General features: G+C 38.0%; 1 protein-coding gene across 1 annotated transcript; it reads left to right on the forward strand.

The window, feature by feature from the left end:
• The first annotated feature begins 428 nt into the window (after window positions 1-428).
• Window positions 429-1,147, forward strand: LOC149202855 (uncharacterized). Its single transcript, XM_089401704.1, has 2 exons — window positions 429-941; window positions 1,046-1,147. Exons 1-2 carry the CDS (start codon window positions 660-662, stop codon window positions 1,145-1,147), a joined length of 384 nt encoding a protein of 127 aa, XP_089257830.1. The 5' UTR covers window positions 429-659.
• The last annotated feature ends 13,192 nt before the right edge of the window (window positions 1,148-14,339 follow it).

Raw genomic sequence — 14,339 nt, forward strand, 5'->3', positions numbered from 1 at the left:
ACAGATATAAAGACACCGAGCGTAGGAACAGTAATCTAAATAAAAAATAAAAAGTTAATAAGAAATAAAACAATTAAAAGGACGTGGGGCAAGCATTTGGGGAGTGCATGCAACCCACCTGTCACATCATTGCTATTTCATAACCTCATAAACTCTTCCTAATTTCTTAACGGATGTGTGTGTCCTCTCCTGTTAGTCGAGCGGCTGGCGTGTTGTGGACTCCCAGGCTTGCATGCAAGCCACGTGTCCCCTTTTCTTCTTTTGTAAATGACATTTGACCATCCTTCTTATCTCAGCGTGTTGGCCCCAGTCGATTGACATTACATCGTCTTCTGGATTTGTTCTCAGTTTCTTTGGCTATGCGAGTTTCTGGATGTTGATTTAAATTGCTAAATCTGACAACCTCTAGCTCAGTGGCAGATCATTTGACTGCAGATCAAGAGGTCACTGGTTCGAACTGGGTTGGGCCCTCTTCCATTTCGGCTTTGGCTTTGGCTATGCGAGTTCACAGGTTCGAACCTGGTTGGGTTCTCAAGTTTCTGGATGTTAATTTAAATTGCTAAATACGAGAACCTGCGGGTTGGGCCCTCTTCCAAACACGCTAGCAACGTTGGGCACTAAATCCTCTAGCACGCGACACAATCCAGTGTGGCAAACAAATGATTGAATCAATCTCTCTGAAGGCAACGCAGTACAAGATGGTTGATGTAATTTGTTTGCGGGAGGAGGAAACGAGCAGCTGCAGTGGAGCGCCTGCTTATACGGATAATAATAACAAAGCTGGAAGTGGAAGTGGAAGTGGAAGCGGAAGCAGGGTTATAAATGCAGTGCTCAAGGCATTATGTGTGGCTGGAGGGGTTTACCTGATTAGGAAATTCTCCAAGTTCACCACTCGGCAGGATCAGACGCGAATTGTTGCAGAAGCCCTCTGCGGAGAGAAGGTTTCTATATCCACTTGTCCTATTGATTTCATTAGTGGCAAATGCTTGGTTTAATTCAGGGTTAAAATACAAACGAAATTGAATTTGTTATTTGCTTCTATCAGTCATCAAGCGAGCAAGCAGCAGGGCATCCTATGACCTATTTCAATCTCAGGTATGGTGTTCATCTCAGCCTTTTATTCTCTATTTGTTTGGATTCCTGGTAGCAAGAAAATAGTACTGGGGTCGCAACACGTATCTTATGAATACTTCATTTTATTTTAGTTGACAGGTTAAAATAGATCTGGTATGGTGGTCGAAGCAACACGTATCTTATCAGCAGTATATTTTATTTTAGTCACAGAAAAGAACACCTGGCTTGAGAAAAAACACCAGGTGTTCCTTGTATAAAATCTGCGGCATCTGTATAAAAATATCATTCAGCTCTATGAATTATAAATAACCATAGTCTTTCAAAACGTAAAGTATAAATATTAAACAGCAGAAGGTATGAACTGTAAATAGCAATTTAATTAGGGTTTTAACTGAAAGTGCGAATAAAACGACAACATTCAGCTGAGAGCATTGTTGCAAAAGGAAAAAATTGTAGCGTTTCTTATTTGGAAATGTGGTATTCTACGATCTTCTGCATCAATTCTTTGTATTCGGTCAGTTGTAATTTTTTTAATTAAAATCCTTTACTTTAGCCTGACGTCTATATGGTTCCTCTGCTATTCTCACTGGCTCTTCAAATGATTCTGAATCCGGGTATGGGAAGAAAACTATGTTTCCACTGCATCAGATTCCATCACTTTTGTATTTTGTTGTTTTAAAATCTGATTTCTAGAATATCCAGCTGGTTACGCGAGGCAATTCTGTAAATCCCTCAGCTAAACTTGTGTGTAAAGGAAAAAGAAAAGCATGAAAACATCAAGGTATTTTACCAGATAATTCCGATTCTGAAGTGTGCTTCACCACAACAGTTACTATTCCGTGTAGACTGAAGTAGTTTGGCCCGTACATTTCCATCAAGATGTAGATCCTAAATATATACAGAAATCATTGAATATTTCTGCAGAGACATCGGTATGGATTATATTTCATATTATAAAGCGCATCAGCATTTACATTAAAGTAGGTTGTATATTTCACACATGTACATTAGCTTATGTTGGAAATGACGTTATTTAACGGGTTTGCTATGATAACTCCATGGATGGAGGCACTTTGAATTCCGATAATGACTCAGAGAAAAAAATTGGGATGCAGCAGTTGAAAATTATACAAAATGCATTGACGCCACTCACCTTCAGCTCAAGGAGAGCGTGTTGAATGACCATCAGAATATCAGTACCAGTCTTCTGCACGCAGCTTCCACAGAGGTGATTTATCATTAATTTCCGGCAGCACTGCAGCAGGTTAGCATTCTAGCAATTTGATTAGGGCAATTTGATTAGGGAAATTTATTTTTTTGTTACTGATTACTTGTAATCATTTTTATAATGAAAACAATTTTGAAGAAGCATAACCAAATTCTCTGATAACACTTCAGGAAATTAAAAGAAGAAAGATCAAGAAATCAAATACCTGTTGAAACTGCTTCACAGGGGTGAAGCTCTGAAGCATCTGGGCACCTGCATCTATCAGGTGGGATCCCACGGTGCGTGGCTTCCCTGGCACATCTTTTGGGGTTGAAGCTATGTAACCAGAAGGTGGTCTCTCGCTCAATGTCATGTTGATGGCTTCGGTGTAGATCAAAATAACTCACCAGAGTTAGGAACGAGTACACAGAGGTGAAAGGCTCCTCGCAGGGTTCTCTACTTGTGATATAAGCTTTGACAGGGTTCCATACACTGTGTAAGCTTGGGTGGTAAACACGGGCTCTGAAAAGTGGTCAACTTGCAAATATCTCTATGAACAAATGTGTAAATTAGGTGTTGGCTTAACATGGAACAGGCCCCAGAAAGAACTTAGGATAAGATGATATTGCAAACTTTGCCTCCACAGCCTACCACAACGTACTTTGGATAAGATGAGATTGCCTCAATATTTTTGCATCGGGCAACGTGAAGGCTGTAATAAGACCTCAATTGTTTTCCGAACCAAAAACTTTGGGTAAAATTTTGTTGAATGAAATTGGGAGCATCAAACTTAGGTTAAAATGCGAAAACACCGAAAAAAACCGGTCAAAGTATCAAGTAATGGTAGGTCAACGATCGATCGATCGCTATTAGTCCCAGGCAGGGACTAATAAGATAATTTTTTTAATGACAAACACTTTTTACACTTTAATATAAAATACAAAGTTAAACTATAATATTATATAAAAATAATAAATAAAATATTTCAGCGTTAAGTTATATATTTAGAAAATATATAAAGACTTTAATTGAATATGTGTATAATAATTTTGTTAATGTTTCACATGGATTTACATAAAATTATTATTATTATTATTATTATTATTATTATTATTTTATATATATATATATATATATATATATATATATATATATATATATATATATATATATATATATATATATATAGATATATATATATGGAAAATATCATTCTCCTAGGAAGATAAAATTGATATTTAACATTTAAAATAATATTAATAACAAAAGAAATGATATTGATTACTACTAAAACATTTTTATGATTAAAATATCAATATGAGGGAAGATGTGTAATTACTTTCCTACTCAATATAGAGTTCAGAAACAATATTAAAAATATATATTAAAAAACCAAAATTATTTCAATATACCTTTTCAAGAAAATATTTTAATATCAATTATAAATATAATATTTCATTGTCCCTTTAAATAAATTATCTAAATATGAATTATATATATATATATATATATATATATATATATATATATATATATGAGACAATTGAAAGTAAAAAATTATTATTGTTAAGATATTTCAATGATGTGTATATGAAGAAGATGTCTAATTTCTTCCATATTTAATATGGAGGAGATGAGTTACACATATATATAAAAAAATATGTAAATGCAATTTAATTTTGAAAAATTGAAAAGGATAAAATGTAGAGAAGTACAACCTTTTTAAAAATGGAAAATTTGAAAAAAATATTATACCTCTTAGAATTTAATACCTTTCAATATATATGATAGATTTAAAGTTAACATTAATACTAATTAAAACATTTTAAAGGTGTCAATATAAAAGGGATATGTAATTAGCTTTATATTTAAGATAAAATTGAAAAATAATATATATGTATCAATTTTAATTCTAAATTTGTTTTTGGAGTTATTATAAATTTATTATATTAATTATTTTTTAGCCTTTTTTCAACCTTTTATTGTATTAGTCACACCTATATCACAATCTTGCTTATCTTTTTATTTATTTAATTCAATTTCTATTTTACTACTTTTTCCTAATATATTATACTAATTAATTTTATATTTTTATTAAACTTGTGAAAAAATGGTAACAATTTAAAAAATGCAAAAACAGTAACATTACTATTAAAAAAATATTATTACTATAATATATTATATAAAAGTGCTAATTAACAACACTTTCTTATTCTTTTTTTCCCATGGAAAAAGTCGTCATTTTCATTATAGGAGAAAATTACATTCTGCATAAGCATTACTATAGTGAGGCATTGCCTATTCAAAAGTGAAAAGACTTTGAGCATTCCTCCACACAAGGAGTATTTGGAAATAAATAAAAAAAGTAAAATTATCTGACCTCTTCACTGAGAGGGAGTGATATGTTCTGATAAATATTTACTGCTATACATCAAAAATGTATTCTGTTCATTGCAATGCTGCTCAAATAGATTCGGGATCTATAAAAGGTGTGTGATAATGCTAATAAATGACACCATCCTTTTCCTTGTGAATCATCCAAGTGTTGTCATCCTTGATCGCTGCTTCTTTGGATAAGTGGTCAGCAACGGTGTTCCGCTCCATGTAAATATGATGACAAGTAAAAGAGTCAAAAGACATGATAATTCTATGAATCTCATCCAGAATATGCTTCAATGTATATGCATTGCAAATGTGTTTTTTGTTGATCCAGTTAACAACCAGTTTTGAATCACCAAATAGTTGCAGATTTGTGCAATGTTTATGTAATGCATATTGGATAAGGTATTTGGTGGTTAGAAGCTCAACATAATTGTTTGTTCCCCTGCCCAAACCCATTTGAATTTTAAAAGAGTGTGAATCTGATAAGTGTAGTATAGCTCCTCCTCCACATCCCGATTCCTGAGCTGAGCCATCAAAGTAGGCCCATGGTAGGGAGTGATTGATGACTTCTGCCTCGATTCTCCTGTGCTGGATTTGAGTGGCCTCTTTAGGTATCATATGGTACTCTGTGGATACTCTGTTCAGAATGGAAGGCCAGTGGGGGGATTTTTGCTGGAAGATGATTTGATTCCTGGCTATCCACAGTACCGAGCTTATGATCAGCAGTATTTTTCTTTCCTTTCCATTGGTTTCATTCCACCAGGTATTCCAAGCTTCCTTTAAACTGTTGTCGTGCCATCTACAAGATATGGAGAGTGATGCGAGGAAGCCATTCCATAGCTCTTGTGCAGCAGGATAGTTCAGAAAGAGGTGTTCAGTGTCTTCATTATTGTTTTTGTAGAGGTGGCACTAGAAAGGCCCTAAGAAAGATCTTTTCATAAGAATTGCACCTGTCGGGACCTTATTGTTTAGTATAGACCACATAAGCAGCTTCGACCTTGGGGCTGCTTTTAATTTCCATAAAAGGTTCCACCACAACTCAGAGGCTACCAGCTTAAGGGGATCCAATAGTAATATATATCCAATCTTAGGGGCATAATGTCAATTTTTTGGATAAGCCCAGATGAGCTCATCATCTCCTTCTGAAATCCTGATGTGGTCCTCTGTTAACACAGAAATGTAGTGTCTCCATTCTAGGTTCCACGGTGGGGGAATATTCAGTGTTGCTCCATGTCTAGAGGCTTGCTGAGTCAAAGAAGATTGGTCATTATCCGTAATATGGCATATGTGAGCTATACCCTGTTCTACTAGGTGAAGTCTCAGTTCAGCTAGAAGTCTGTGTGCATTGCCACAACCTACACAGGGATCTTCTCCTATGCACACCAGGGAACCAAATTGAATCCTCCATGTCAGTTCGTTTCTTATCAGATCCATAACCTTTATTACCGCCTTCTAGATGATAGATATGTTCCAGTTAGATCTATGACCTTGGTTGACCTAATCATGTGGGTTTATGGGTTTGATGTATTTGGAGGTGACAAATTCATCCAAAGGTTGTAGTTATTGAGTAGCTGCCATCCCAACTTTATTGCAAGTTCTTTGGAAAAAGTATCCAATATCCGTGTTCCCCAACCACCCCAGCGCTTAGGCAATGCCAGAGATTCCCATTTAGTCCAAGCAAATATTCTTCCTGTCTATTTTCCCTTCCATAGAAAGCGACAACATATTTTTTGTAATATATCCAAAATGCCCCTGGGGATCCAAGCTAAGGTCGTCCAGTAAATAGGCATTGCTTCAGAATAGCTTTGATCAGTACCAGCCTATGTGCTTTGGATAGATACTTATGGTAACAAATTTTTAAACACTTTTCTACCTTAGAAATGAGCCAGATCCATTTTGCATTTTTATATCCAAATGGCTTCAGTCGGTAGCCCAGATATCTTAAACCTTCCTCTATAGGATGAGTCATAAAGGGGAATCTCCTTAAGGCAAAAAAGTAATTTGTTCTGGGAGCATCTTGGTGCTGTTATAGTGGATTTAGATTCGTTCAGCACCATCCCAGTGGCCTTTTGAAATGTACCCATGATGAGGTGGAGGGCTATGAGGTCGCCAAGGCTGCCATTGAGAAATATGAGAACATCATCCACAAAGAGCAGATGTGTCAATGTGGCTGAATCAAATATTTTGATGCCCCTGATTCTCCCCTGTCTGTGTTCTTATCCAATAATATGGCTGAGGCCCTCCATGGTAAGTAGGAACAGTAGAGGGGAACAATAGAGGGGATAGGGGGCAACCCTGCCCGAGTCCCCTCTCAGCATGAGAAGAGGGGGATGCTGATCCATTTATAAGAACACTGTAAGGCACATCGGTTGTGCAGCTCATGATCCACTTAATGAAAGAGAAAGGAAATCCTAGGTGGGTTAAAAGGATGCGGAGGTAAAGCCAGTTGACTCTGTCAAATGCTTTAGATAGGTCTATCTTCAGTATCATTCCTTTCAATTTCCTTAGCTGCACAAAGTGAAGGAGTTCTTGTGTGGTGCCTATCGGCTTATGCATCTACCTTTTGTGCAAAAAGGAAAATTGCTTGTGGGATATATGGAGGGATAGCATTGGCTTAATACGGTTGGTGATAATCTTGGCTATGATCTTGTATATATAGTTGCATAAAGAGATAGGCCTGAAGTCATCAAAGGAGGAGGGCTTGTTAGCTTTGGGATGAGAGCTATAAAGGTAGACTTGAGGCCTCTCAAAATCCTTCCACTTCTTCTGCTTTCCTCTATGAGCTGCAGGAGGTCTGTTCCTAAAACCTCAAAGAAATCTAAATAAAATTCCATAGTCCAACCATTTGGCCCTGGAATCTTGTATTTTTTTAGCCACTTCAATGTAGCTTCGAGCTCTTCTAGTGAAACGTCTCACAAGAGTTCCTGTTTCATCGCCTGATCTATGTAGCCTAGAAGGAGCTGCGCAATATGCATTACTTCTGCAAAGGTAGCTTTGGGTGGAGCCTTATATATATTTTGAAAGTGTGAGCATGCCATTGTAGCCAACTCTCTTAAGGATTGAACAATTTTTCCCTGAGTATCTTGGAGCTCGCATATGGTGTTAATGGATTTCCTCCCGTTGACATGTTTGTGATAGAATTTTGTATTGTCATCCCCCTCCTTTATCCAGATGGCCCAACTTCGGAGTTGCCAACTCTCTTCTCTGTCTCTTAAGATATGGGTTCTCTTTAGCAGAGCCACGAAGTGCTTATCCCTTTATTCCTGGGTTATTGCAATTCCTCTTGTAGCCTCCTCAAAAGATAAGATTTCTTCCTCTGCTGATATGAGGATCAGATCGTCCACTTCCTTCTTCTTCATTGCCCATGCCTTGGATAGGACTTTCAACTCCTTCATGTTATGTGTAAAGTCCTGGCTGAGGTTCCCAGATGAGCCTGGGGGGTTTTCCTTCCAAAAATCAGTCACCAATTTGATGTATTCCATATCTCTTAGCCATGTGGAATTAAATTTGAACGAGGCCTTGGGTTTGTCTGCAACATCCTGCAACTCTAGGTAGATGGTTCGATGTTCCAATAGACCTTCGTAACTCACCCATTGTCTAATACGGACCCCCCTATTAACCAAGTCTTCCTTGGTAAGGAGTCTATCGAGTCATCTGGCCAGGCTTGCTTCCCCTCTTCTATTATTCCTCCAGGTGGGATGCATTTTGGCTAAGGGGATGTCAATAAAGCTATGGGACTCCAGGAGATTTTCAAAGAAGATGGATAGTGCATCCACCTGAGCTTGATTTCCCCAAGATTCCGCATATCCCAGGGAGAAGTTTAGGTCCCCCCCTATGATGATGTTATCTTGTTGCAGGAGGGTAGAATTAAACAAGGATCTCCAATAAGCGGCTCTATCTTGATAGGGGCCATATACATTATAGATCTTGAATTCTGATTCTAGAGTGGGGGAGTAGATATCCACAGCCAGGTATCCCCGACCTCCCCAAACCCTCATAGTCTTTATGGTATGATTACGAATGCCCAAGGATAAACCCTCAGATTTTCCAGTGGCATCAAGGGAATGAAAATTCTAGCTAAGTAGCTAGGATTCGAGAAGGTGTGTAATGGTGTAAGCAGAACCAAGGGTTTCTTGTAGGAATATGATGTCTACCAGCTCTGTGGCAAATAGACACTTTACAGATAGTTTCTTATCTGGGCTAGCCATCCCATTATAGTTAAAGGAGAGCAGCTTCATGGAGGAGGGGGGGCGGAGGGGTTTGCTCTACTCTAAGGGCCCAATTAATGGTTTTCTATTTGCCAGATGCAATCTCCTCCCGGCCTGATGCTTGGCTCTGGATAGATAAGAGGAATGCCCCCAAGCTTTGGGGGGGCAATGGGGGGAGGGGATACCGCCTTGAAACCTATGACTTCAAGGCCCTAAGAATGCATACGGGAGCGAAGGCGGTAACGGGATACCAAGAGAGTATGGGAAGGTAATGGGGGGGAAGGATCATCAGAGAGGGAAGGCTGAGGGAAAGAGTAAGTAGAAGGGAGAGGTGCAATAGGGCAGTGTTTTACCATAAGCGGCTGATAGAGGAGCTAGGGGGTGCGAGAGGAGGGGATTAAAGGGAGGGCCCAAAGTAGCCAAAGACCAAACATGCTGAGATAGGGATGGCAAACCAGGAGAAAAAAAATATGTATAAGCAGAAGAGAGAGGAGAATTTGACATACCCATGGAGTGAGTGTCCCCTATAGCCTCCCATTCTCTTGTTAGAGGTGGGGAGGGAGGCCGGAGAGGAGCTTTCTCCCGCTTCTTCCTTGATTATTTCTCATGAGGTATGTCTACTTCAGTTGAGGTGTGTTGAGGCTAGTCTTCCACTCCGTAGTAGGTTGAGGTATGTCCCGAGGGGTGTGGGCTTCATGTTCATTGATCTCTGATTGCTGACCCTTCTTGGTGATTAGGGGGCAATCCTTGTATACATGTCCGACTTTATGGCACCTACAACATCTATAAGGTATGCCTTCATAGTCCAGTGGGTCCTTCCGGGTGAACGATCTCCACTGAATGGTGATGTATTCTTGAAGCCCTCTCCTGGTGTCCATATGAACTATAATTCCGACAAAAGCCATCTTGCCTGTAGATAAATAGGATTTATTAGATTCCATATATATGCCAATTGAGTTCCCAATATGCCGGAAGATGTCTTCGGACCAAAAGTGCAACAGGAGTCCGAGTAGTCTGACCCATATCGAGCCAACACCCAGGTGCTTTGTGTCCGAGTCGAGCATTGGAGACCAATGCTTCAGGAGGACTGGGGCATGCTCGAAATGCCAGTAGGATGATAAAACCCAATTCGTGTGGTCTGGTCTGGAGAAGCGTAGGGAAAACCATTCTTTCACAAATTTATGTATTGTGGGCAGGTCAGCTAAATGATGCCCCCAGACCTCTGATGTCCATGTTTTTTAAATGAGCCACTAAATAATTTCGACCCCAGACTCTTCCAACTAGCACCCTGTCTCCAAAGTCCATAGTTTCACTGAGCTAGATATCCTCCTCGAGCTTAAGAAAGGTATTGACCACTTTGGTCTAGAAGCACTTGGTCTTCTTGCAAGCCCTAACTTCAGCCGCTATGTCTCCTTGATAGTGAGGGGTGTGCTCCGATACAGGGGGGTTCTGCGGGGGAATGAATGAGTTGTCAAGGGGTGCACCCATTAAGGGGGGAACGGTGGTATAACTGCTAGAGGGAGGCGAGGACGAGCATGGCGAAATCAGGGGATTCAAAGTGGAAGATGGAGTGGGAGGAGTGGAGGGAAAAGCGGACAGTGGGGGGTGGGAGATGTGACCAGGGGTAGGGGATGAAGGGTTAGGGTTTAGGCACCCTGACGCAAACCCTAGGGAAGACGGAGACGACAGGGGAGAGGAGAGGGACGGCCAAGTTGGGGGGTCGTCCGATAAGATCACCCAGTGGTCAGATGGACCTGAGAGAGAAGGGAGGCCAGAGATTGCCTCATGCAATTCATTGCTAAATGGATGCAACCCTAGCTTAGCTGAATGTGGGGTAGTCCAGATAGAACCCTCCACTAACGTTTCTTCCGAGTAATCCACCAAATCGAGGTCCATCGCTGTCAGGAGCAACGTATCGCCAGCTGCCTATGGTAACTGCTAAGAGATGGAGCAGCAAGTCGATAAAACGGCTTGAAACCCTGGGTCAATACTTCAAACCGTAGTGCAGGTAAGGCAGGCACTGTAAAAAAGACTGTGTAAAAAGCCCTTGTTATGGAGGATGGGTAAAAATATATTATCTGCCCTGTTACTAGGTAGATGTTTATGCGGATGATACAGCCAGCTGCGTCGACATGCTTCAGACACGCAGCGTCCACCCATATTCACCTTCCTGTTTCTCCATCGTTCATCTCTATAGAACTTGTTCATGCCTTGTCTCCAAATTAAATCCAACAACACTTTCATTATTATCACTATAATAATAATATATTAATATATTTAACAATTAAATTTATAATATATAAAATTAAAAATTTCATCTAAGAAAAATAATAATAAAATTTATTATTATTTTCAAATTATTTTAAACATTTAATTGCAAAAATTGGTTAATGACCCCACTTGTATCCAACATAATAAATTAAGTTACCCAACCCATAAGTCTACTCAATTGATGATACTCAAAGATGGAATATTGTCCATCAAATAGTGCATGACAGCAGGTGGTTCATATTGGAAATTCTTACCATGCATGCGAGCAGTCCAAACACTATATCCCAAGATGTCTTTTATGTTCATATCGGTATTGCATATCGTATTGTAATTATTCACAAATTTAAGATATCATTTCAAATTTTCCTTCCTATTCTCCATAAAATTTAACATATGTATTTTACTTCCATTTAAAAAGTCGAGATTTGCAACCTCCCTTCTCATATTTGAAATTAAATGGGAGAGAAGATGTTTTCGAAGCATTAAAAAGCACAACAAAATCATCAATAACATCGCTTGTCATCCAAACGATATACATGTTGGCGAAGAAATCCCTAGCCCAACTTCCAACAATAACACAATAAACTATACGTATTCTAAATTGTATACTCTTCATCTTCCACTCCAACAATCACTAAGGCAAGCAATTTACTTTTTTTATGATTCCGGATGTGATTTTAAAATATTCGAAATCAAATAACTTGAACAAGTTTAGTGAAGTAATTGTCTACATACTTCTCACATTTGATACATCGTAATGTTGAAACTAATAAGTGGCAGAACAATATATAGCCATTGCCAAAGTGCCAAAGTTGCCTTGCATAGAAATATGTCACGAGATAATTTAGTGTCTGTGGACGGATCTACCTACCATGAAACGAATAGCTTCATCCCAACACCTCTCTATATTCTACTACAATCTGCATAGGTTCTTCCATCTTCACTCTTTGTTCCAGAAATAAATGTCCATGGGTATGTATGACATACATGGCTATGTCACATCATTTCTAAAAAGTCGTGTTAAAGACTACTCCAGAAATAAATGTCAACAAAGCATTTTATGTGACATAAAAAGTAAAAATACCACTAACTTAAGAACTTACTTTGTTTATTAGAAATTAGAATATTGTTTCAAGAGGTGTTTATTGATGAAATAAGTAATTCTAACCACCACTTGTGTCTTAGTTTTCATAGTTGGTTTCAATTTAATTCAATTAGTTTATTTCTAGTTGAGTCTTACTCTAGTTATTTATTATAGATGTTCCCCTATTTAGTTGCTACTCAATGATGAGAAGAGTAGTTCTATCCACCTCTATTTTGAATTTATTCTTGTCTCTATTTTCGCTTCTCAATACTTGTCATCTTATCAAAGCGCGAGGCTGCATAAAACTCCTTAAGAGTATCATTTGAAATTTGCGTGTGCTCATAGAGAAAACATAAAGAATTATAGCTTGAGGGTGGCATCTCAGGAGTAGAAGTCACGCTCCAAGAAGATGCCAGATGCGAAAATGGTCACTCCTACCAATAAATTTGTTGTTGTGAGCATCGCACCCTAGAAGATAGAGACGGTGTGAAAATATCCATGATCAACACACATCAACAACTAGAGATAGTGTGACTATCTCCAAGATCAGCGCAACCCAGAGGTGAGATAGGATGTGAATAATTCACTGAAAAGTTAACGTACAACAATTTTTTATATTTGTTGTGGGTCTCTACAATGATAACTTTGTCAGAGTCCAATTAAAAAAGGAGCATGAAAAATTCATTTTTTATTTCAAAAGAGGATTTGATCCATGAATCGCTTGGAACCACACAAAAGCTCAATAGTTTATTTAAAAAAAAGGATGCATAAGATTTTTATTTATAAAATCCTTCATTCATCTAGAACTATACGCATACTTGTTGGAAGCGAAGTTGGAAGTATTTGGTGTTGTACAAAGTTTAGAACTAAAAATCCCATGATATCTGTCAATTGAATAAACATTTTTGCGTTGATGTAGGGCCATCCTTCAATAAAACAACAAGTTTGATTTAGAAAAGTCAATGCTTTTTTCCAGTGGGTGTTGGTTTGCGTGGAAATAGTTAGTTTTTTATATAATATAGAAATTAGCAATTGCACTAAGAGGTGCAAAGGATTGGCGAAATTTAATACTAGATTATGCGACACTTTTGCTAGCTTCAATATTCAAGTGGTATGGGTTTCTTGCGGACAATTTTTTCCAATGAGCATTGTAAATTGTGCATTTATGTATAACTTTTCCCAATGAGCATTGTAAATTGTGGATTTTATCCATGAATGATTTTGATGCTTTCATGGCTTTCATGCTTCTGAACGCATTTTTTTTTACAACAAGGCAGATCTAATAATTCAAATTATGTTGGGATGGTGTTTATTTTCTATGTGAGAGTTAGTTTCCACCGGGCTTTCTATGCAAGAAAGCTTTGATAGTGTGCGTATAACATCACACTGAGATTCATTTCCATCATAAACATAGAGCATCAATTCAATCAAAGAGACTCCTCACATCTTCCAATACTTTTTTGCTAATAATCTTGTAATGCTTAATAATTAGATCTGGAGATTCAGCTTCCTACAAGACTGATGTTGAACTTATAGCTTTATTTTGTGTATGCCTTATTTTTCTATTTAATTAATGTTATTAATCTTTTGCGTCTAAATCTACCCACATGGGATTTGTATGTCCAAACACTATTCATGCAATCCAATACGAGCAACCCATTTTTGTCCTCCTCTGACGAGTAGAAAATGTACGCGTGGAAAGGAATTTGCAGTGATCATTGTTTGGCTGACCATATATGGTGAGGTCTAGGAGGTAGGCAGTGAAGATGACGAACTGAATCGATACCGTAAACTTGAATGGAATTTTCAACTAAACTGACTGAATTTCCCTTAAAATTGCTTTGCATGAATAGTTCCCTAACTATTTAGGGAATTATTCATAATAAGAAGATAAAAATATGGATCAAAACCCACGATAAGAAATGAGAAGTTGAAACATATCCTAAGAAGTGATTATACCTTTATTTGGGGAAGAAAGACAGATATATTCATCATCTTGAACACAAAATTAACTTTATTGGCCTATTTTCCAAGGAAGATGATTAGGTACAAAACATTTCACTCTTTCCTATTTTCTCCCTTGTCATTTGTCATGTCAAAGCCCTTCTTCATT

This window comes from Pinus tabuliformis, chromosome 2_1, assembly GCF_031772625.1.
Source record: "Pinus tabuliformis cultivar Carrire ecotype Pingquan chromosome 2_1, CPIR1, whole genome shotgun sequence".
Lineage (NCBI taxonomy): Eukaryota > Viridiplantae > Streptophyta > Pinopsida > Pinales > Pinaceae > Pinus > Pinus tabuliformis.